The 25,664-nt window shown below is 38.8% G+C and overlaps 1 protein-coding gene across 1 annotated transcript in view; it reads right to left on the bottom strand.

Annotated features, from left to right (window-relative positions):
• The window catches only part of LOC113165557 (A-kinase anchor protein 13-like), a 62,436-nt gene that overhangs the window by 20,990 nt on the left and 15,782 nt on the right, over nt 1-25,664 (bottom strand). The window contains exons 9-19 of the mRNA XM_026365173.1: nt 22,143-22,219; nt 12,484-12,556; nt 11,709-11,812; nt 10,274-10,442; nt 8,778-8,955; nt 8,027-8,107; nt 5,388-5,447; nt 5,045-5,225; nt 3,861-3,969; nt 2,394-2,436; nt 2,032-2,143 (exon numbers count right to left, since the gene is read on the bottom strand). Of these exons, the coding sequence (XP_026220958.1) occupies nt 2,032-2,143; nt 2,394-2,436; nt 3,861-3,969; nt 5,045-5,225; nt 5,388-5,447; nt 8,027-8,107; nt 8,778-8,955; nt 10,274-10,442; nt 11,709-11,812; nt 12,484-12,556; nt 22,143-22,219 (1,187 nt within the window). The remainder of the gene's footprint in view (nt 1-2,031; nt 2,144-2,393; nt 2,437-3,860; nt 3,970-5,044; nt 5,226-5,387; nt 5,448-8,026; nt 8,108-8,777; nt 8,956-10,273; nt 10,443-11,708; nt 11,813-12,483; nt 12,557-22,142; nt 22,220-25,664) is intronic.

Here is a 25,664-nt window from a genome sequence, read left to right as displayed (position 1 = left end):
GGTTTTGTTCAGTTTCAGCGTTATTTTTAGTTTGCCGTTTGGTTATGTTCTTCTACAGTTATAACTATAAAGAACTTGGGATCAGTTGTATTAGGGATTCATACACAACATGCAGCATTTCACATGAAACTAACCTGCAGCAGTTCCTGATTCTTCTCAAAACACTGAGCTAAAATGTTTTAGAAGATTCTGAATTCAAATACTTGTTTCCCTGGGTCATTTCCTCGTCTTTGCTCTTTGTTCACTAGATGCATTATTGTTAGGCTTAAGAAATACCCACGGCTGTTCTGTGCTCTTAATTATTCAGCAGAACAAAGTCAGTGACAAAGATGGTGCTCCGCAGTCACCATGGTTTACCAAACAAACAAACACAGGCAGGAATGTGGTGAAATAATTTGGAAAGAAGGAAACCACAGAGCTTCCTCTTGTCAGCTGCTGCTGATGTTTTAAGACTGATTTAATGATGATACCATCTACACTGTGTGTGTGTAAAAATCAACTGTTTTATAATATTATGCTAATTATTACATTTATTCTCTTACAAGTAATGACCTGATGTGCTCCAGTTGTTTGCACATATCACATTTTTACAGCTCATAATAGACAGATAGATATGCTCTTCCTAAACAGACCAATGGTTTATAACTGTTATGAACAACCACACTCAAGGGTGGAAGTAAAAGCCAGCTGTGATGGAGAGGAGGGGAGACGTTACACATTGCGCTGCAGGACAACCCTAGATTGTTGCACACAGATATTTACAAATGGCTAAGCAGCATGAGGTATGTAGATATATACATATGAATGTATGTATGTAGCGAAATGGGAGCACTTGACTTGCTGTCAGTGTCGTACAAATGAGATGAAGTCAGGGTTTAAAATGCAATACTGATTTTAAATCTGACTGCTGTGTGTCTCAGACTAGGAAATCAATACCTTGCCAGAGAACACTCACACGTGGAGCCAGGAGATTGTGTTATGGCACCACAGATATTATGCAGATTAATTCTTTTCTCCATCTGCAGTGTTAAATCAAAAAACTGCATTTATGAAAATGATGGGCATCGCTGGAGTTGTTAATACTGCACACATTAAAATACTAATCTAATAAAGACACTGATGTGAAGTGAAAAAATCATTACAGTATTAACAACACCCATGGAGGTGAAGGAGGCCATGTGATACTTCAATGGACGACTGTCCAGACCAGCACACGCCTCAGCTCCTAAATTTTTATTTTTAATAATGTTACAAAATTTGTGATTTAGGCAAAATGTGATAGGATTTCTATTTCACATTTCTGAAAGAAGTCCTATTCGTTGCTGAAAAAAAAAGCAGGAGGATTCATAAATAACTAATATGTCCCATTCTGAGGTGGGAGTATTTTTTAAGTCCTTAGTTATCCTACAGTGAGATTCCTAGGAGGGATTCTGTGATGCTTAGTAAATATGCGCACAGTTAACACAGTGTGGTTGTTAGCGAGCTTACCAGTTATTACACAGTGACATTAACATGTTTCAGAGGCAACTTAAGCTCAGAAGCGTCAACTTCAAGTTCACCACAAAGAGACAGTGCAGACAAATATCAAGTGTTACTGCAGTAAAACTCACTGCAGGGTGGAACGTATCATTGTGTTCAACTTTCAAACAGCCTCTATCTCCATTAGAGGTAAACCACTTGGAGGTTTTTATGGCCAATCAGCTACAGCTACTCAACAACAGGAAACTGCAGTTTGTGTACAACTCTTTTATGGTGCATGTAAAATATCTCCATATCTTACATAATCCGTACTTCTGCTAGTTTTACACATTTATCACATGAATTAGACTCAAAAGTATCTGTCCGTCTTCTTCTGCTTCCTTCGTCCAACGGCTTGTCATTGTAGCTGTGCTTTGTGAGTCTCCCTGTTTCTCTTATTGTACAAATACTGGTTTCCTTGATGCAATGCAGGTTTAGACTCTTTTTACAGGTTACTTAATGGTACTTGTGTACAACTGTACGGGCGAAGTAAACCGTTGCAGCAGTTCTTACCTTGCCTTTCTTGCTAATCTTACTGCGGAGGTAGCTTAATGTCCGGCTGATTGTAGGTCCTCCCTTTCCCTCAGTTTCACTCCGCAGAGGGCCCGGCTCTTCCTCTGAAATACTGACACACAAACATCGGCATTATAAAGTCACCCTAATGTAATACTATAATCTAAGAAGACAGAAAAGGTTTTGCCAGTGGGAGGCCCAACTCGTGCATCTTATCACTTTTATGGAGTGCATTAAAATATTAGCCAATAAATTCTTATGTCTTCAGGAAAATTATTGTGGTTTAAAAAATTACTAATCACCCACATATAGACAAGTAAACACAGTAAAATTATGTTATCTTTATCCGTTTCCTTTCTCACCTGTTCTCCAGAGAGCTGGTGTTACTGGAGAATGAGCTGAGCCCTATGGGAAGCAAATAGGAAAATCATTATCTGATCACAACAAGACAGCTGCTACACTGCATTTTCATGCAGGCACAGTTCTGAACCCAGTGTGGATTTAAGCACTATGGGGAAAATAAAAACGAGTTTGTCAAACAAGTTGAGTCTTGGTAACTGTACTTCCTTCTTGTCAAACTAATGTATCCAAGTTCAACTGTTCACAAGTAGACGAGCTCGATCTAACGTGTACCCATTTCCTCACCAGACTGAAACAACATGCTGTTAAGCAGTCATGAAGTAATATGAAAAATCTAAAACTGTAAGCGTTCTACTACCAGCAGCACTAATTTGTCCTCTGCTTCTATCAATATTCTCTGTCTGCCACTAATCTGTAACCATCCTGTCTGTCTTCTTTCCAGGTATTTATGAGGTACATCTGACAATTCGATGCAATTCAATTTGTATAGCGCCAAATCACAACAGAAGTCATCTTAAGGCACTTTACAGTGCAAGGTTTAAGACTTTACATATGTATAATTGTATGGAATGGAATCTGAAATTTGCTTAACATGTTTCTCGTGTAATGTATCACTCTGATTGTCTATAATATAGATCTACTGTTGCTTTATTAAGTGCACACAATACATGTCTGTCCTTCCTGGTAGTAGGATTCTTCCTCTGTTCCTCTTCCTCAGGTTTCTTTCGTTTTTACCTATTAAAGGGCTTTTTAGGAGGAGCTCTTTATTTTCTAGACCAGAGATACTTTCTCAAAGCATCCTTATTGCTCTATTTGTCTACAATATACTGCAATTCTATTGGTGTTATAAATCTGGTTGGAATATATTTTACGTTTAAATTTAAACACAAAACAATTCTACTAGATTTTGCTTTTATAGTTTTAATTATTAATTAATCTTCCAAAATATATGATTAAACTTTTATGATATTGGAATGCCCTGGTTAAAGTTATAGTAAGGTTATGAAAGGTTAGCTTTGGTAAAAAAATAAGCAATTTTAGTTTTAGGACAAACATAACATAGCGACACTGGTCAGATGTCAAATGTTTTAAAGGCTGGACAGATGCCAGAAAGGAGAAGGGGAATAGTATTTTAGTCAATGCTTGTTGTTTCCTTGGGCAGTGTTACAGGACCCAACACAGTATAACACAGGACTACAGCTACACTCGTCATACTTACTCCCTCCCTCTTCCTCATCACTGGAGGAAGAGCCAATAGAAAAGAAGCGTCTATGTTTGTTGAGGAGTGGGGAGATACTGAGGGAGAAGCTGATTCGTCGCTTTGATCGAGAAAATCCTCTCACTGAAAGGTGTGGATTGGGTGTAGCATGATGAACAGGTAAAAGAACAATCTCATTGAACAGCTGTTCAACAATACATCTAACTTCAAAAGTACAGGGAGACAGGATACAAAAAAACATTAAACTCACCATCTATATCACGGTGACTGATGGTAACCATGGAGATGGATTTGGTCAGGGTTTGATGATGGAACATGGCAGGATAGCTGCTCGTCATTGACAGTACCTGAGATGATGTCTAAAAAACAATTTGGTAAAAACAAACAAAAACAATGAAATTAAGATTAACATTTTGATGGTGATGGAATCATATATTTAAAATGAACACAGAAAATCACGTCCATTTTAATTCTAATTGTGTGTTTCCAAGACCTCTAACCTCTGACAGTCAGTGAAATTAGGAAACCATCTGGTCAGCATACATTATTAGGACACCTGCACTAATTCCTATATCAGGGTTTGTTATTTTTGCATGAAATGTGGTCACAACCGTAAAATGTTGAGTGTATGTTGTTAATAGATATTGCAGAAGATATTGCATTGATGCTAGTGGGACATACATGAGATCGCAGTAAACCTGAGCTTTGATCAGTAAAATCTAATAGCTCATCCTTGAGTGACAATTTGTGCCAAATTTGAAGAAATGCATTGCTAGGACATCTCATTCAAAACAAAATTTGGATGAGTATGAAGTGACATCAGAGTAAACTGAATATGTTGACAGGTAATGGCAATACGCTCTGGCGCATCTGGCTAGAGATTTCTTAACACTGTTGCCTTCAAATGCTGCAGAAATGTAAGAAGCTGGTTAAGAAACTCTTCATTCATTCGAGGGGGCCTAGGAGGTCAACAGCCCCAACCCCTGATACAACATACAGTAGGCTCTCTGTATTACATACAGGTGCAGCCATCCCTGCATCTGTGCAACTGTTGCCACCTCTTCAAAGTTTTGTAGTTTATCTTTCTGAACAATCTAAAGTCCTATTTTGTATTACCACACTGTTCACACGAATGGACCACAAGAACTAGATAAACATAAAGTCAGTGTGATCTTGACATTTGACCTTTGGCCACCAAAATCTAATCAGATCATCACTGAGTCCAAGTTTACAGTTTGTGCCCAATCTGAAATAACAAAGAATGAAATATTCTGACATTTAAATCTTAAAATTGAATTGTAATTTTAAGCAATTTACAACCATTTACACTATTTCCGGGATGTGAACCTTAACCTTTTCTAATGTAAGGGCCAAATGTCAAATGTGGGAGCTGCAGGTGTACACACACACACACACACACACACACACACACACCTGGCTATTGATGCCAATGGCATCTCCTTCCTGCTCTTCCTCTGTGAGGGAGATCAGTGAGCCTCTCTCCTGGGTGTCCAGATGTAAACTTCTGCCTGCAGTCCTCTCCTCCTGAACGCATTCACCGGGACACTGAGTCTGCACACCTCCCCTTTCCACCTCCAGACGCTCCAGACTGTAGCTATGTGCAAAGAGACAACACAAACAAAAACAATGCAACTTTCTTCATGTTGTTGTGCTGTGCAGCTGGATTTACACTTTTGAACTTAGATGACGCTGTGTGGCCTTGAATTAAGCAAAGCTAGAAGTACAATCTGCCTCTTTTTTTGGACATACTCTTTACCTTCTGCTGTCTATTTGTTCCTGACCAGGAAGAGACAGGTTGGATGGACACCAGCTCATACTGGAGAAATGGAAAGACAGAGGGTTGGATAATGGATGAGGGAGAGAAAAATGATAAAATGCCTGATGAAAGGTATATTTTTTAGATCTAGAATGAGACAGAGAAAATTGATCAATGATGATGATATCATAGCAGAGCAGTGCCTAGAATGAAGCCTTTGTCTCTGTTAATAGATGGCAGTGTTATGCAGGATTATTGACAATGAAGTGAACAACTAAGCAAGTACCCAGTGAAAAGCAAGCTGACATTGTTTGGATGTTTTAATAAGTGAAGGTAGCTTTAAAACACATCTCCATTCTTATTTCATTGATTTGAAACCAGGTTTGCCAACACCTGAGTACATAAGCTTTTTCCACCATCGCTTTGTGTGTTTAATAGGGATTTAATGGTTCTAAAAGTGTGAGTGACCCCACCACATTCAGGTCTGCAGTTCTGCATTCAATACAATATCCTGGAAATCTATATACCACTTGGTTTGTGTATACTATTGTGTTTAGTCAGGTTAGAAATATTCCGTTTGTGACTTTAGTGACGATCAGATCACAATTCATGACCAATTTATGCAGAAACCAGGTAAGTGCGGTAGCTCTTCCACTTACATTCCCCTAATTACTAAGAATTTACCTTGGTAACACATGGAAATAATAGTAAAGTAATATGTAAATAAAACATGTCATAATTGGTGAATACGCAGAAATAACAACTGAAATACTAAAGAAAACTTCACTTTTACAGAGAAACCCCACAAGTACCTTGTAGATATAACTACATGGTTAATAATTTTGTACTCTATAGGAAAGTAGGCAACCAAAACAACCAGAAACACCTTCTCTATTACTCATCAGTAAAAGTTACATAAGTAAAAAAACACCAACTAGAGCAACTTTAGTTTTGGAGAACACCGAACATGAATAGAGTTTTTGTTGCCCTTGTATGACATGTGCAGCGAAGTCAGGCTACCATTCACACCAGCACACAGTATCAGCAGTACACTACAGTAATACCCACTGAACAGCAGCTCTGCTACAAACAAATCTTAACAAACTTCTCTAATTTAAGACTTACACATTAAAACACCATATAAATATCAATATATTGACTTTACAACTGTTTTAAGTAACTGAACATCACATACACAACAAAATAGATTGAATGTAAACAGAGCAAACGCAATGTCTAAGTTACCTTTCTGGTAGAATCTTCACATGGGAAGAGGAACTAAACAATGCACGTAATAAGGTCACATTTACATAATAAAACAAGCCTTGTTGTTTCTTAATAACCTCATTACAGAACACGTCCCCATGTACGACATTGTCTGCTCTCTGTAAACACAGAAAAAACTGTATTGACTCTAGTTGCTACTTACCAAAATAAAAATCCCTGCTTAATCCATGCATGCTATTACAAGGACTGTCCTGTTCGTACAAATATTAATAATCAGACCCACTACAATTCTTGCATAGAAAAAGGAAGAAATAACCAGACAGACATGGTAAGAGGAAATGGCCAAGACTTCCTTTTACGGTACATTTTCTGGTTAGTTTCTAAGTAAATTGTCTACAACATCTACAAAAATATACACAGTAATTACTGTACTACCACACCTATTTATAAATGCGTCAACAATATCCAACAGAAAATGTAATTTATTAGAAAGTACTATCTTATTTATTAGATAGTAAATAATTAAACTTGGCCATTGTCAACATAAACTTTGGGTAACAATTGTAACGTTAACTGATAAGTAATAGAGAAGGTGTTTCTATGAACTGGTCACCTACTTTCCGATGACATAAAGAATATATATTTTCATTTATAATAGAGTTATCACCAGCCAAAACTACTCACAGCTACAAGGTGCCTATATGACTTGATGGGTTGTTTCTCTGTATTTACCAACTACTAACATTACGTACATTACGTAATGTTACCCGACTAGATGAATATGTTTTTTTACAAAGAAATAAAATGAAAGGTTACCAATATTGCAAGTAGTTCACTTACAGTACTTGTTCTTATCCCTATATGTAAGTGGTTAATACTTATCGCAAGCCAACCAAAATATCTCATCTGCTCACTCTCACATATAGGATCTCATTCGGTGCCACAAACACTGACCTGTTGCTCCTTTCTCAAGTTTACACATGCACGGATGCACAGATGTTGGCATCTAGCTGATGGGGTGTTGATAAGCCAGACACACTGACACACATCACTGCACCATCTTAAGTCTGAATGACAGAGGATTTTTCCATCTCCACCCTCACTTGTAGCAGATCATGTTGATCAAGTTCTTTCATTCCATTAATGACTTTTCCAGTGGATAATATGCATGGCCCTGGGTGTGTGTGTCTAGACTAGTCATCTAAACAGACTAAGGCCGACTGATGACAGTATGTGGGCACCAGTAATAAAATACAAATGTCAATGTCAAATGACACCTATATACTAGATGTGAGTAGGACAACAACGGTTCTCCTAAAAGCTGAAATACACAGCAGTAAAAAGCCAAATGTGGACATGAGGTGAGACAAGAGCAATGTGTGGGTGAAGCAGGTGATGGATGAAAGATGTACCTTCTCCTGTGGAGGGGAGGCTTGGCTCTCTTTGCCTTTCCTGACAGGTTCTGCAGTGAGCTGGGAGAAGTGACAGATGAACTGTTAGTGGAAAGGAGGGACAGACATGAGGTGAGGTAAGGTGGATTTTTGCATGACAGCTGCTCTTTTAAGCCAATAAAAACGTGCAGGAACGTCAGTAAGTAAAGCAGAGTTAACATTTCCTACTTCAAATGCATATTGGTAAAGCAGAGAGGTGTCACTGAGTGATGGCTAATCTCTGAAAAATAACACACAAACCCAACTCTTTATTACCACACATTACCTGAAAAAGCTAGCAGAAGTGTGGAAGATAATCCACTGAAGTTTCTCTTAAAAAGATGTTAATAAGTTTTATGCCTCTTTGATTTCAAGTTAGATTAGGTTTCACATGAGGTGTTTTTATGTGATAATAAACGTGGGCAGATGAAGACTGCGGTAATACAGTTGGGGGAAAACAATGGCAGAGAGAGCGCTGAGGTAAACACACCGTTCACACTCTACGCCCACACTTCCACTCTACAACCTATAACTCAGTGCTTTCAGAAAGCTGGAGTTGTTTCCACCATATTAAAAAACAGTGTGAAATTTTTGGTACTGTCACCTTCCGTCTCTCTGGTACAGGATGATCATTTGATGGCTCTCTGAAATCTAAACAGCCCTGAACCCTGCTAGTTACTTTAAACTCAGAAAGCCTGCCATGATGCTGGAGGCCAGGTGTTTTTGGAAGTACCTGCGCTGCGGGATGTCAATATCTGCAACGGCGCTACTGCGACCCGGCTCCCAGCTGTGGCGACAGAGTGGAGACATGGAACGAATGGAGGCTCGCAAGATGGCAGAAGAGATGGGATTTTGTGGAAGCTGTGCTTTTTCCCTTTCTTCTCCTCCACCTTCTGTCACACCTCCTCCTCCTGGGATTTAGATTAAAAAAAAAGGTGACCTTATTACCCACAGTGCTTTTTTTCTAAACATCATCTCCTTTATCGGAGAAAATAAAAGGGCAATGAAGTAAACTGAAGTGAAAACACACTAAACAGGATTTTGCCACAGTCTAAACTTTTGATCAAACACTGATCCACGGAACACAGAGTAAACAAACTAGTTTCCGCTTAATGTTTTCTTTTTACTAAGATAGGACATAACTTCATACATCTAATACTCAAATATAAACTCTACATATACTATATATGCATACAACAAAAGAAAGTAGAAAGTCTTTGGTATGTGGGGATTTTGAAGGGGATTTTGCAGTTTTCACATAGTCCACACATGTAAAACCCGGGCTCTAGACTAACTAGTTGCACTGGTGCTCCTTACTGAGAACAAAAGGAGCATCACTTATGTTAGCATGCAATGCTACGCATTTATATTTTTTCCCATCCTAACTGTATTAATGATAAATGCATTGGTAATAAACAGACAATTTAAATAAATAACAATGCCGTTTTATCTGAAGCCCTGGACGCCAGATGGAAAATGTGCTCGCAAATTTTCACGTAATCCCCACTAAAAGCCCACAACCTTCAGCATCCTGACACAGCTACTTACCTGCTGCCCCTAATGCTGACTGGAGTCCTTCTTTGATGAGTAAATTGTGCACCTGTAACAAAGCTGTTTTTCTAACTCTCAGTGAACAAAGCTCACTCCTTGTGTCTGAGCATGTTTGGATAAAACTAAGTTTCTCCACTTTGTTTGACTTGTTTGGCCATCTTCTTAGAAACATTCTTATGCTATATTTCCAATATCACAAATCTACTTACTGAGTAATGTTTTGCTAGAAATGTGAAAAATGAATAATGACTGCAGGTTAAATTGCTGAACAAGCCTCTAATGAGTTTTTCAAACTACTTCAATAGAGGATTATAGACAACTTTAACTTTGCACCATAACTACAATAGAGATTGTAGTTATGGTGCTAAGTTAATGTGATCAATGCCATATATTTGCTTCATTTTTAATTTCTCACATACAAGTATAGCTTAGTAGTGTAGAATCTGAAACTTTTCAGCTTAATTTCACATGTCACTTGAATATAAGTCCTCAGACTTTTTGATTATATCCAGTTTTAAATGAAAGTATCACAGATTTTCCAAGTGGTCTCACACATTTGGACCTTGCAGGATTTTATAGATATGACTTGTATCATGTAAAAACAGGAATACAAACAACCAACCACAATCTTGGCCCACTACCTTGCTACAGCAAACATGAACATACTAAGTAATTTACCTCTGTCCTCTGTTTCTGATTTCCAGGACAGTCTGGAGCTCCGAGGGGCAACAGCGTCACCGGTACCCGCTGTAGAATCTATGGGAATAATGTCTCCCTGCATCGATACATCATCTGTTGAGACAGGGACCCCTATGTCCCAATGTGCAACAGACGGAGGAGGGTCAGGCTGAAGAGAAAAAGTAGACATATGAGAAAAGGTCTGTCAGTGAAGACTCCCGTACAAATTTGACAAAGCATTTATTTCAAAGCCAATCAACAGGAAACCCACCCACTCTCTCACCTACTTTCACACATGCACTGAGTAATACAGCTCAGAGATTACCTGGACTTTATCCTACAAGTGCATATAATGTCATAGTGAGCTAAGTGTTAACACAGCAGGTAATAGTCCAGAGTATTCACTGTGAAAGAGGGGGCATTTCCTTTGAGCAGTAGTGTACTTTTTGCGTCAAGTCAATTGAATTGAATTGAATTCAATTCAATTAAGAACAGCAGGAAAACACAAGTCGTTCCTCCTACCTGCAACCACCTCTTATTTTGAAATGAAACTGACTATTTCCTTGAGTGAGAACGTAGGTCACTTGGACTTTCTCCTGTTATGCGATGCATGTGTGAAGGCACAAGTCAGCACAATGTCCCGACCTGATGCTTTGGAGAGTCCTCTCTCTGTCTTTTGAGAGCCACATAGATTCCCACCTTTAATATTCTGTCCAACACTCTTAAAAGTCCTAATTCTGTTTCAAAGGTTACGCACTGTAGTCCAATTTGAAAGTGATCTCAAAACGTCCTGCATGACGAAGTTATAGGGAAACAGCAAAAAAAAAAATGTTTCCAAGCCCGGATTGTCTCAGGTTGTGAGAGAACTCAGTGGAAAAAGGGCTCTTCCAGAACATGTGAGTCACTGATCACAAACAGCAGCTGAAAACTCTGGCTTTTTACTACAGTAGGAATCTTTATGGTTCTGTACAGAGCTCTTTCAATAGTTCTGCCTATCACCTGTGCAATTGTTTGTGTGTATGTATGTGGCACTGTGAAGTACAAAACCAATCCCTAAAATTACTGACTGTTTCTCTGATGTTATGACTGTTGTACTGTATGTAATATACACTCTCTGGTTCCATATGTCCTCTGTGTTTTTCAGACTTATGACTGTGAGTCCTTGCAGTTGTGTGGAACAGCTAGTTAAATGGTTTTCCTTTAGTCCCTGACAAGCTGCAGAGGGAAAAATGCTTTGCAGGGTGAGTTACGTAACACTTGTTTTACCAGAGGTTTCCCCAATTTAGTTAAATTTAGAAAAGTGCAAAGGGAGCAACCTGCAGCAGTGCCCTTATTCCTGAAACTGGCAGAAGTGTGCTGAAGTCAAACCATCTAACATCAAGTGTTAATTTACCACCAGCCATTGTGAGCTTTGTTTTCTTAAGGGGTTTCATACCTTTTTAAAGACAGTGTCATCCAGTTCAGCATTGATCTGCAAACTTTTGTCATCTCTCTGCAACACACACACCGACACACACTCCTCTCCGTCTGGATGGATGTCTGGAAAAAAAGAGAGAAAAGTGCGAAGATGAGACAAAAACACCTGGGTCAATGATAAACATCTTGGTCGTCGATGGAAAATGTGGAGCCAGCTCAATGCAGAATTTTAAAAAGGGATCATATTACCCAAACCATAGAAACCCAAGATAACGTGTGTGTGAGACAAGCAACATAATGTCATGTGTTACATGGTTACTTTACAAGTGAGCGAGCTACATGTCACCTTTTCAATGCACCACTAATCAAAAAAAAATGCTGTATTAAAAAAAAAAAGATGCCACCTTTTACAATTTAAGGGGGTAAACAACGGAAAATGAAAGTAAACAGCATACTTTCAGTGCACTGAATATGTCCTGCGAGTGTGTTATTTCAAGTTCACGTTTTTCAGGTTTGGTGCCATACAGGTAAGCTTCAGTTGTATTGGTAAGCTGATATCCTGATCTGTGGTCTCATGTTTGTCTTTGTATTCATCTTCGTGCATCCCTGAAGTACTGTATATACTGTGAAAATTAGTCTGCTCAGCTGTGTTATAGAGATTACTGAGCTATGTCAAGTTGTTGAAGCGTAAGGATCAGCTGGCTCAATGTTAATGATTTCCCCCACTTACTGCAACAGGGATCATTTTTTATGCGTTTCAAAGTCAGTAAGTTGCACACTGGTTTTCTTCCCACCTGTGCATGATGTTACTGTGCTGGGTTGAGGGCAGGGTTGGACAGGGTAGCAAATATCCTTCTCCCTCCGGATCTGGGAGAAAAAAAAAAAAATGAAAGAGAAAAAGAAAAAGAGGAAGAGGGTTGATGAGAAGGAACATGAAAGACAATGTCATTTCCTTATTTGGAGTACTTCACATGTTTCTAAATAATTCTTCATAGCACCTAAGGTCCTTCAGAGTAACATTTTCTGATGGGTGTCGAAGTTTCTATGCACACTCTTCAGAGTGTTTTATGTCACCATTAAAATATGATGTTGTCACACAGTCCTTCCCACTGGTTCCACATGTGACTGGTGAAAACACACTCCCACCCAGACAATTTGTGTAGTCTGTAGAGAGTCTGTGTGTGTGTCCCACATGTTTGAGTTATACTGTGTAAATGTGTTGTGAGCATATCAACATGAACCCAAGAAATCACACATAAAGATACATGCTCACAAGTCACAAGAGAATGACTGTTCTGAGACACACATGCTATGTAATGTTTTTCACTGGTAAAAAGCAACACTTTGCGGCATTTATTGTAGATTGCTGATTACAACATTTTGTTACATAAGCTGCTTTCTGTGGATTTTGATGTTTCTGTGTATAACTATGCCTTTTTCTTTCATTTTAGACAGTTTCAAATCATGTTCTCAACAGGCTGAAAAGATAATTTGTGAGGATCAATCCTGGGCCCACTGCTTTTTATTTTATTTTGTTTTCCAACTGCACTGTGCACTGTCATGCACATTTTTATGCCAATAATACAATCTTGTACCAAGGGCTCACCATATTCTCTCAACATGCCTAGAGGCCCACTGCCTTCACATTAGAGTGGATTGGGATGGAATGTATTTAGTGACTTATGCAATTAACACTGTGGTTCATTAATAAGGCATTATAAACTCTGTGGTAAACATGTTCCGTACTGTCAGGGTGCATATTAGAGATATTGTAATAGAATATACCAGTGGCAGGTAGAGGCGGCCTGTGGGCCGTGACTTGGCTATTACTGTTGACCAGCCCACTGCAAACTAGGTTTTCCAGATTACAGGCTGCTTTCAATGAACTGCAAATCCTATACTTTTACTCTTTCAAAACTCTAAAAATACAAATGATGTGCAATTCCAAAGAGTATGGACCACTGAGCACAATCCTATTCACTCTAAATGGAGACATAATTTATCCAGTCCAACATAATAAACACTTAAAGGCTGTATAAATAAAACTTGCTTTGTTGTGTCATTCCTGTAGGCCGAGACACAAGAGTGACCTCATATTTATTGTAGCTGTGCGATAGCTAATCAGTGAAACCAATGAATCTCTTTGTCCTTTTGTCTCAATTGATCTGTTGTCCTGACTGCATGTTTCCTGCTCTATCTATTATCAACATTCTGCACAAAAGAGTGACTCTTCAACATGTAGGAGACAAGAGGCAGCATTGATCAGTCTGGATGTCACTGAATGCTTCAGTTCTCATTTCAATCCTCCATATGGATATTCTTATGCTTCCCTTTCCTGGAACTACTGGAAACATATAGCAAAAACAACAATACATACTGTTTTACTCAAGAGAGTCAGGTTTAAATTTTTGTTAGTGATTTCTTGTATGAATGTAAGAATATATGTCAAATTACAATGTTTATAGCACCGTTTAGTGAAAACACAGGTCAAAAATGCACTGGGATATTTTTATGACTTCCTTCATAAACTGGACATTGTGTTAATATTGCCAAGAGGCGCAGTTTAAAGTAAAGTCGGTGTTAAGTGAAAAATTGGAAAGCTATTGACGAGAGAAAGCATATTCATGGGGCACTATGGCAATAGTAAGGGCATGTAATGCATGTAATGTAATGAGGAACATGAAAATGCATTTAAAATGAGAAAGCCATTTGTGAAGCTGCCAAAAAGCCCCCTTTAAAGCATGCACTTTAAAGATGGTCCCTACCTGCCCAGTTTCTTGTTGTCACACTACAACTACCTGTGTTTTAGACCACAGTATGTAAACCTGAGGTAATAATCAGTCATGTTTTATTCTGCTCTAAACAACTAATCTGCTAAATACTTACATTAATGTAAGGATTAACGTATACCCCATGTCCTTGTTTTTAGTCTATTATATGAGTGTGTATCAAGAAAGGCCCTGCTAACATGGGAAACCATGGGAACAGATGGCAATCAGATTGAAGTGATATTGAGGTAAAAATCTTATGAGTCAGTTAGTGTGTTTAAGATTAAGAGGACCTTTTTAATATAGTTTGTAAACTAGAAACTATCTGAAGACTCAAATCTACAATTAGACATGGGAGACCTCAAATAACATGTGGGCCTGGAGTTCAGAGAGCTGGAAAAAACATGATGACATCTTGTAGATGAAGAGAGGGTGTGAGCACTGTGGGAAAATGACACCAGACATCAACTCTACACTGGTGCTTTAAGTGTGGTCAAAAATATGTATGTCTGTATTACCTTTCTTTGTAACTGCTTTCCTGTGTGAGGACCACTCTGTGATGTGTTGTAGAATGGGAGGCAGAGCCTTAAGCTATCAAGCTGCTCTCCTGTGATGCCAGCTCCCAGTTCAGGTTTGGGAGACAGACACCTTCTCTACTCTTTCCTTCTCTCTTTCTACCTCTCTCTTTACTTTTCTGCAGGTGTCCTCAACTTGCTTGTTGTTGTTCTGGTGGCTCAATGAGTAGATCATTGGCCAGAGATACAGAAGGTTCGGGGTTCAAACCCTGTCACAGACACCAGGCGTGTCCTTGAGCAAGACACTCCACGCGCCCTGGCCGCTGTATGTAGGGGGATGGGTTAAATGCAGAGGACCAATTTCATCCGTAACATGTAAATGTGACAAATGACAAATAAAGGCGTTTCCTTTCTTTTGTCTGCTGTTCTCTTCCCTCTCCTATTTCCACTCTCAGATGGCCGCCCAACCTGAGCCTGATTCTGCAAGAGGTTCCTCTCCAAAGTTGCCTAATGATTGCTCCAGTAGTGGTGTTGGGTTTTTCTATATAATTCTGTACACAGATATATTTTGTAAGGTCTTAAACCTTATACAGTCAATTGCCATGAGATAACTTTTGTTGTGAATTGACACTACATAAATAACACTCAATAAAAAAAAAATTGTCCAAGCAACTAGCCTAGGAAACTGCATTACCAGTGTAGCATCACAATATTTTGTTGGACTGCCTTTATGGCACGCATTCGCCGTAGCATTGTCTCAATAAGCTTATGCAATGTTTCAACATTTATTCCTGTCCAGAGTAAATTTTTCATCAAGATTTTGTATTGATGATGGGAGAGTCTGACCACCACGCAGTGTTCTCCAGCACATCCCCAAGATTCTCAAAGGGGCTAAGGTCTGGACTCTGTGGTGGCCAATCCATGTTTGAAATGATGTGTCATGCTCCCTGAACCACTCTTTCACAATTTGAGTCTAATGAATTCTGGCATTGTCATCATGGAATATGCCCATGACGTCGGAGAAGAAAAATCCATTGATGGAATAACCTGGTCATTCAGTATATTCAGGTAGTCAGCTGACCTCAATCTTTGGACACATAATGTTGCAGAACCTAGACCTGACCAACTGCAGCAACCCCTAGATCATAGCACTGCCCCCACAGGCTTGTACAGTAGGCACTAGGCATGATGGGTGCGTCACTTCATCCGCCTCTCTTCTTACCCTGATGCTCCCATCACTCTGAAACAGGGTAAATCAGGACTCATCAGACCACATGACCCAGTTTAAGTAGTTTCATCAATCTCCTTAGATGTCTCTTTGCTTGATTTATGCCAATAATTTGACCCTTCAGAAATAGAAGGGTCATAATGAACATCTTTTTCACAACCACAGGATGTGTCTTCAGACATGGTTCTATAAGAAATGAGAAGCTACTCACTGCATCATTTAGGTTTAAATGAGTTGTTGCCAGCTGAAAAATAATCATCCAGTGGGAGCCTCTTACCTATCTGCTTAGTTAAATCCAAGCGGTGATTTTTTATTATTTTTTTTAAGACAGGAAGCGTATGAATTGAGTATGTCACAAAATGATGAGATTTATAACACTGTGCTCACATGTCTCCACAAAAATTTCCCATGACAAATTACAATGAACTGCATGTGGACTGGAGTTGCAAATATATACTCAATAAATATACTCAAATTTAGTATATCTAGGTTTTTATGTTTACTGTCTCTGTGTGTGTCCATCTTTTAATGAACAAATCAATTTAGCTACAACAAAGTGAAGAAAATCACGTCACTGAACTGAGGATAAGCACAGAGCAATACGTTTGTGATTTAAATTTTTTTTTCTTTATTTGTATTGCTCCCTAATGTCTATTCTGAGCCTTTAGTCACAAATAGAATGAAAGACTTGCCTCAAAGCTCCAGTAGGTCTGATATTAGTGACGGACCATAAAGTGTCAGGGGCCTGTACCATGAAGCAATATTAGTCTGTTATCCAGCTAACTTTGTGTTCATTTGGGTTTTTCAGGTTACACAAAGCTCAGTTTTAACCAGAGCAGATCACCATGCCAACTTAACCTGCTCTAGAGGTGGTTACCTTTAGGAGGTCAGATTGAAACCTGCAAATAGGGACTTTGTTTTTACAGATCACTGAAAAGTAACAGTTTTTATAGGATACCAACAGGGACAAAGAGTTTTTGATAATATAACAAATAATAAAAGGTTGGGTTTTTTTTTTTTAAATCAGTCAAATCACTTTTCTGTTTCAGTGTTCTTCTGGTTTAAAACTGTTTCTAATGAACTAAAGGGATGATTATGATTAATAATTAAATAATGATGATTTAATGATATTTACACCTACAAACTATGTGATAATTGGAGTTTTATTAGAGAAACTGTTATATTATTAAACTGTTATATTTGGTATATATATTTCCAATGATTTTAAATGAACGATACAAGTAAGAGACTGACTTTTGGAGGGATTACTCCTCTCTTGTCTTGTCTTCTCCTCTGTGCTCTGGCCACAGTCAGTAGTAATTGTTTTTCATTTTTTTAATGTGCATCACATATTCAGAACACTTTCTTCAGTGTCAGGCAAAAGAGAAAATACATTTTTAAGGTAGGAGGAGCCACATGGAAAGCCGACATGGTCTCCATAGCAACACTTTTCATCAAACAAAGCATGATGGAAATTATAGTTCCAAAAACACTATAGTTCACTATAGTTAACTATGTGTTAAAAACTCAAACTTCTACAGTTAATTTATTCTTAAACTAATATATGACCAGCTCAGACACTGAGTCCTCATGCTAAAGGCATGCATATAAAGGAAATTAAAAAAGGCCCAAAAGCTTGAACGATGCCACACGTGAACACGTTGACATGAAATCTCCCATCAAATCTGTCTGGGAGCATGCAGCTAAAATGTCTCCATGACTTTTTAAAACTTTAGCTGGCAACATCCAAATATTAATCCTGACTAAATGGTTCCAAACAGCAAGGTCAAACATTCCTCTTCTTTCAAATCAACAGTTTCTAACAGTATTAAACATGTATTCTCATCAGTGTTGTTTTAGTAACATACACCCTCCTACCTTAATCAACACCACATCCACAGTTGTCTCTCCTCTGGCGCAGAAGCTGTACCTCCGCCTGTGTCTCTCGTACATGCTGCATCAATGGGTTAACAAGCACACTGTGTATGTGGAACCATTCCGCAGGTTAAAACCTCCACTATCAAACCTCTCTCTGACGAGCCTTTCTCTCTTTGCTGCAACTCAAGCAAATAATACGAACGGCTTAGGGTGGAGTTCCCAAAAGGGGAAAAAATGCTGGTAGGCTGCTGATTTTCTTGTCACCAAAGGAGAAAAAACACCACAAATCAACTGAAACCAAACATTTTAACACCACTAACAGGCTATAGTAGAAGAGAGAGATATGCTAGAACAAGACTTAATTTGACTTTGTCTACGATGCTGCACAATCTAAACCAAAACAGCATGGTGTGTAATCCAATGAAGACTACGGCTCTCCTGTTCCTTCTTGGTGCAGTTTGGGCTGGAAAATGAGACTCTGTGCCCACATCTGTTGAGAATGGCGGCCCCTCCCTCTTCTCTATCCCTCCTTCCACTGCTCCTTCCTTTTTCCTTTAGTCCCTCCATTCCTCCCCTCTCTCTCTCTCAAACACAATCCGCCCATCACATCTGTCCTTCGCTTTGAAACGAACTCCCTCTCATTCATTTACTCCCTCACAGCATAGGAACAATGGAGCTCTATCTGATAAATTCCTTTGTACCAATAGACAGAGAGAAGACTTTATCTGGTGGAAGAGGAAAAAAAGAAGCAAAAGACTCAGCTGCTGTTACTACAGCCACGTCTCTGCCTGGAGGACTATGTGATGTTCCTCTAACGTGTAGTGTGGTAATTATATATTCTTTATTTATAATCTACTGTTACACCCACATGCATGATCAAAGGAGTCAACCCTTTGATTCATCTGCACTGGGTTCTGTTTCATTGTATGTCTCCAGTAGTGGAAAAAGTTAGGGTTCAAGTTAAAGTAGCAGAAGTAAACAGGTGGTATTTTCCCTAAATATCAATGAGTCATGCTGGTAATGTAGTAACCTAGTATATAGACTCACCTGCATCTCCTCTAACATACCAGCAGTCTTTAAATTAATTTTGTGTAAAAGCATTTACTGCTGTGTTGATTTTCTAAAACAACTCATCACTGTGAAATGCATGTTCAACAGTCTGATTGTGATTACTGAACAAGCATTACCAATATATGTCTTATTTTGTTCATGCTATTTAAAGTATGAAAGGTGCTCCACAATTACAGTTAGGGTCTTTAGAATGAAATTTAATTAAGCTGGCCTACAGGTTAGCACAGCAGAGCATGCTGTGTGTTGATGATGTCAATCAGTTCCATCTGTAACCATTCAGCAAAACACAAACAGCAATAACCATGGCAACAGCTGAACACCATCCAGCTGTGACGCCTGAGAGACATCTGGAAGTAGTTATAGGTGCTCTGACCACAGGGGGGCAGCAAAGGACATGTGACTGTATCCAACTTAGATCTACACCCTTTGGAATTGATTTTATTTCCACATAAATATGACCTAAAATATGATCATTTTCATACAGGTCCTAAAACTAGATAAAGAAACCTAATTAAATGAATCTGACAACACTTACCAGCCACTTACCAACACTTGCTAATTCATTCACTGAGGAAAACGATAGCAAATTTTAGAATATTATATTAATTTGCATTGCAAATTGGAGTCAGGTGTTGACATGACAATCAGGTGAATGACTGGGAAGCCCCGTCTTATTTAAAGAAGAGAAATCTGGGTCTTCACTATCAAAGGCTGATCTTAAGAGATTTTTGAAGACCTTAAAAGTAGAGCTGTTGATGCACATTAGGATGAAAAGAGATATAAAGGAATTTCTAAATGGTTTAGACTCCTACAGCTGACTGTCAGGAAGATCCCAGACACATGGAGAACATTAAACACCATTTACTGACCCAGGAGTGGTCAACCAACAAAGATCACACTGACAGCAAGGCATTAATAGTCCAGGAGGTCACAATGTAACCCTGGGATCACATCTAGGACACTGAAAGCCTCTTTAATATCAGTGTTCATGAGTCTACCATCAAGGGAACATTCAACAACAGTTCACTTTAGTTACAGACTGTAACCAGGCTATTAAGAGAAACCAGGTTTCTCTGGTATTCAGGGAACGGGTTTGCATGCACTGAGGAAATCTGGTTACTGAAAATCCACGTATATATGCAGCAGATGAGGAATCTGATTTCTACTTTAAATGTCAGCATATCCATCTGTGAACTGAAGCTCAACAGAAAGGAAATCATGCATCAAGACAATGACCCTGAACACCCACGTCATCTAGAGGACATGACATTCATGCTTTCTTGCAGAGAATTTCAACTCGCCAATTTTGACTCATCAAACAGGGAAGTTTTCACTTTCAAGAGTTCACTGATCATGACTTTCTGAAATGTTCCTGAGCACATTCAGTGATTGCCACAACAGAACGCTGTATTGGCTGAGGGTCCAAAGAGCGCGGCGCGGTGTATTGATTAGACTTCAAAATCCCCAAATTGCAACTTTACCTTAAAAATTGTTTTTCACCAACAGTTTCTTTCAAAGTAGTGAACCTCTCTCCATCCTTACTTCTGAAAGGCTCAGCATCTCTGGGATGCTCATTTTATACCTAATTCCCATACAAATCTGTTGACAATGGACCTCACTGGGCGTAATGAATTAGCCAACATTTATCTGTTTCTGGTTGTCCCGTATCTTTTGGAGAACAGATTTCTCAGTGTCAGTTGATATGTTTCAATTATGAAACATATATTTCATGTACATTTTATATGATTTGCAAGTCACTGTATGTTTTCTTAATTTTTGCACAGCATCGCAACAATTTTTGAAAGAGGTTGTACATGTGAATTACACACATGCACCAAATGCAGGGTTTAAACATTAGCTTGAGACTGTCTTGTCTAGAGTGCAGTACAGCTAACACTGTGCTCTCCTTTATGTAACAACACTGTTTAAATAGCACACAGTAGGTTCTTTATTCATAATTCCACTTTGGCAACTTACTGCAGCAGTTACTTTGCTTCTCTCATCTCTACCGCAGTTTCCTGTGTATTTATACCTCCCTCTTCCTTCCTCCCCTCTATGTCTCTGACATTACATCACAGAATTCAACTAAAGTAACACACACACGAACGCACCCACAGACACAAACACACATACACACACAGATTAAGGTCCAGGCCTGAACATTCTCATGTCTTCTGCAGTGACCTAGTGTTCCAGCAGCCCAAAATGCTGCGTCATTAAATGACATTGGAAAAGGATTAATATGGCTTTAGAGGTGACCCTGGCCAGGCCTGGACTGGTCTCATCTAGTCTACTTTTAAAAGGCCTAATGAACAGTGATAATGTGAGTACAGCTCCCATATGCATCTCACTAGTGGGAAATGACTCTTAACTTTAGGTCCATTTCTACAGCTAGTATTATCTTGGTTTGCTTGCATCACACCTTGTTTGTTGCCCAGCCTGTTTGCACTTAAATTCATATTTAAATGTTTTCAAAAAAGAAATGAAAACCAAGCAACAGATCAGGATGATTCAAATGAGGTGCTTTTGAGATCATTAACTGGATTTGAAATTTTCTGTACAATCACACCTACATGTAAAATGCAGAGCTTATCAGCTTTAAAATAAGTAATATAATATACTGTAGCTGTGTGTAAGTGAGACAGTCATAACAATAAATGACATTAAATTCTCTCTCAGTTCTCTTTTCATTCCTCACAGAAATTCACTTGTGGGTGATATTCACTCCTCCTACTGCAAGTTGGAAATTGAGTCATGGCCATTGGACTTCCTTCTTGTTAGGTCCAAAAGTTTCACTACTTATCCAAATAGCTTCTTTACTCTACTTGAATGAGTAGTGAAACATTTAAACGCAACAAGAAAGAAGTCCAGTGGCCATGACTCAACTTCCACATAACGTCACCTGGATGACTGGGAATATGAGAGTGTTTTTCTTGTCTTGTAGCAGCCTAAAACAGATGTCTGACCTACAGAATTCCTGCATATGAACTCACCTGCAGAGTGTGTGTGCTGTCTGAGTCTCTCCTGGTGTGCTCAGACTCTACTTCAGGTACTGGGAATGTTTTGGTTTCTGTATTGGACAAAAAACACAAGTTCATCATTACATAGCATGTGTTAGACATAATGAGGGTGAAGGGACAGTTGAATATATGGTTTCCACTGTGAAGCATAGTGTGATGTGGTTGCTGGTGATACTATTGGTGACTTGTCAAAACTGAGGGCACACATAACCACCATGGCTACCACAAGATTCTGGTTTGTACTTAGTGGAACCATCACTTGTTTTCCAACAGGCAAATTACCTCAAACACACATAACAGCATGCATTTTACAGTTCACTGTATGTGTCGTTGGTCTGCTTTGTCTACCATGTGGTTGCTGTTGTCCAGGTCTAAGAGCTGAGGGTTTAGGACTGAAAAGATGACTCTGCTGGACATGAGTTTCCTCCTCTCATTGTGAGTCAGTAGGATCAGACTAGTCATTTCTGGTTACAATAATTAGGGGAGATGTAGTGAAATCTGTCCCTGATTCAGCTTGGAGAATACTGGAACATAACATTCATACTGAACATACAGAGTTACCAGTCTGCCTGTCTAGTGAAGTTCATTTATGGTAACTGGAACCTATTTCTTGTTGAAGGTTTGCTCACTGCTTTAATTTAAAACTACATTCTCTAATAATGTACAAAGAGAAGGCTTACTATGAAATTGTAGAGACCAGTGGGAGCAGAATCGTTTTGTACGATTTCCAGGTCACAAATACCATCAAACACAGTATTTTTATGCTGATCTTTTATGTGTTCAATGAACACACACATTTAACACAACAAATTAATGATTTACGAAATAGAATTTCTTATGTTTTTGATGTGAGATCACTTGCAAAAAAAAAAAAAAAAAGAAATTCTGTCTGATCATCATTCATTTGATTATTATTATTTCCTTTAGCCTCGACTTTGTGGCAATTAGTCAGCTTATCATTGTAAAATGCTGTTTGTACATGATTATTTCATTTGCAGTAACTGGTAATGAGTCGTTAACATCTCTGTGGAGGAATTTTGGCCCACACTTCTTTGCAGACTGGTTGTAGTTCATTTACATTGAAAGGTTTTTCTAGCATTGCCTGCCTGTTGTATTTAATCCTTTCTTTGTTTTTACTGAATTAAAGTTAGTAAGGTAATAATCTAACCTGTCTGTAAAACATTTTGGTCCAATACTGTTGTTTTCACATGCGCTCTATAACCTAACCAACTTAACTACAATACACATACACCTGGAGTGTATGCAGACACATACCACAATAATCTGAGCACTCACCTCTACTTTCACTTTAACTTTGTCCACTATTACATCTTTATGACACCATCACGTTGCCAGGACACATTGCCCCACACAAACAGTGGGACCGGATCAACAACTGTGTCTCTCTCACACACACAAACACACACACAAACACACACAAACACACACAAAAAAAACACACACACACACACAGTCCCTTCCCTGTTCTTGACATCATTTCTCTGTCCCTGGCTTCCCTCTATTCACTCCGAAAACAAAGAAGCTAAAATATCTACCATTGCCCGAGGGCAGAAGAAAAAAGTTGCTAAACATCATACAATAACTCACACTGAGCCTTGATACATTGAATCAGTTATTTAATATTAATATTTCATTTCTAAATGAGCTGTACTAAAAGGCTACAATGTTGACCACTGGCATCCGTCCATTGTTTACCTGTGTCCATTAAACTTAATTAGGTTTATGTGTGGGTTTATCTAATTAGCTTTAGTTTTTTTGATCTGACTCTCTTCAGGTAAAAATGAGTGCAAGCAAAGACCCATTCACTATTTGCAGCGAAGGTGCAAATGAATACAACAGCATTTTTGCTTGAGTAGTTCAACTGAAATCTATTCTTCACAAAAACATCAGTAGCACTCTAAAATTAGTTAGGTGCATCCTCTTTGCATCCTTTTATCTGCTTGATTTCATTTTTCTTGGCAAATTTAACTGTTAAAGTTTAGAAAGCTACACACCTGTGATTGCAAGGGGTCACTTGGCATCAAATAATTTCTAAAGAGTGTTCCCACAAGCACACAGGCCTTAAAAAATTGTGACATGAAGTTTGGAACTACCAGCAAGATGGGCCTTGGTCAGGGACATGGTCATAAACTCAACACTCAATGTAATAGAGGTTTAGAAGTCCTTTGCAGGAATTTGTGAACTTGGCAGAACTCTCTTACTAACACTCAATCAGGCTCTTATGGTGGAGTAATTGGATAGAAGCCACAGCCTGTCTGGAGTTTGTCAAACAGTGATTAAAGGACAAGGAAAAATATTCTGTGGTCTGATGACACAAAAAAGGTCTTCGGGCAGAATTCCACCTATGAGAACTATGTGTGGCAAACACCAGGTGATGCTCATTGTCAGGCTAATCCCGTCCCTATGGTGAAATATGGTGGTGGCAGCATCATGCTCTGGTTGTAGCATCCTAACAGCATTTGAGCATGAGAAGAATAAGATAAACACCCAATTATAGGTGTGAAAAGTGACACCAAACATGTCTCTACTCAACAATGAGCTAAAGCATATTATACACTGTCGATTTTGAGCTGTCTGAGACAAAGGATCACACAAACATTGCAACATCTTTGGTAGTAGCTCAAAAACAATGGTCCTACATTACACTTGCCAATTGTAAGGTGTAGAAAATAACCTTTTTGTTTGAATCAACCCATATTTCATGTGAGCAAAAGTATTGGAACAAATACACTTAAAATAGATCTAAGGGAATAAGACTTAATGTTTAGGTAGCTAACAGTCACTACCTCATTGTGACTGTGAAACCAGCTAACCAGAGGAACAACGTGTAGTGAAGTAAAACTACAAAAGGGCAACTCTGGTTCTGTAGGCTCAGCTGGATCTACAAGTTCTGCTGTGTCACAACTCACCTGCCTCTCAGAGCAACCCCATTACTGCAAGGTACGACATGGAAAGGACAGGGAAACAGGTGTTTGCACTTAACTGTTCTGCTCTGTTGTGCCAGTGTTTTCTAATGTTAGCTTAACTATCCTCACTACATGTTTGCTAGGATAAATGTTGATAATTATCATGAAATAAACTTTCCTCAATAAGACATGGTTGATACATTGACAGAGCTCATTCTATCCATGTTTGGACGGAAAACACAAAAAGCCAAGGATAATGTAAATAAAGCCCTGTTAAACCAGTCAAACCAGTCTGGAATAGAGTTATGTTAGGTTAGGTTTAGGATGAGACAGCAGAGAGTAGGAGCACAGTAGCATCCGGTGGCAGCACATTTAGGGGGTTTTAGGAGTGGCAGAGAGACGAAAGAGAAAATGGCAACAGAAAATCTTTACAAAACAGCATTACTGAAGAGACAGGAGATCGTTGAAAAGACTAGTCAAAGTAATTTGATAGAGATATTTTGCACCTTAAAGTTCAAGTAATAAGTAGAGTAACGTGCACTGCAGAATGTGGTGAAAGCATGTTACC

Source organism: Anabas testudineus, chromosome 6, assembly GCF_900324465.2.
Source record: "Anabas testudineus chromosome 6, fAnaTes1.2, whole genome shotgun sequence".
Classification (NCBI taxonomy): domain Eukaryota; kingdom Metazoa; phylum Chordata; class Actinopteri; order Anabantiformes; family Anabantidae; genus Anabas; species Anabas testudineus.
This window is presented reverse-complemented; position numbering and strand designations above follow the sequence as displayed.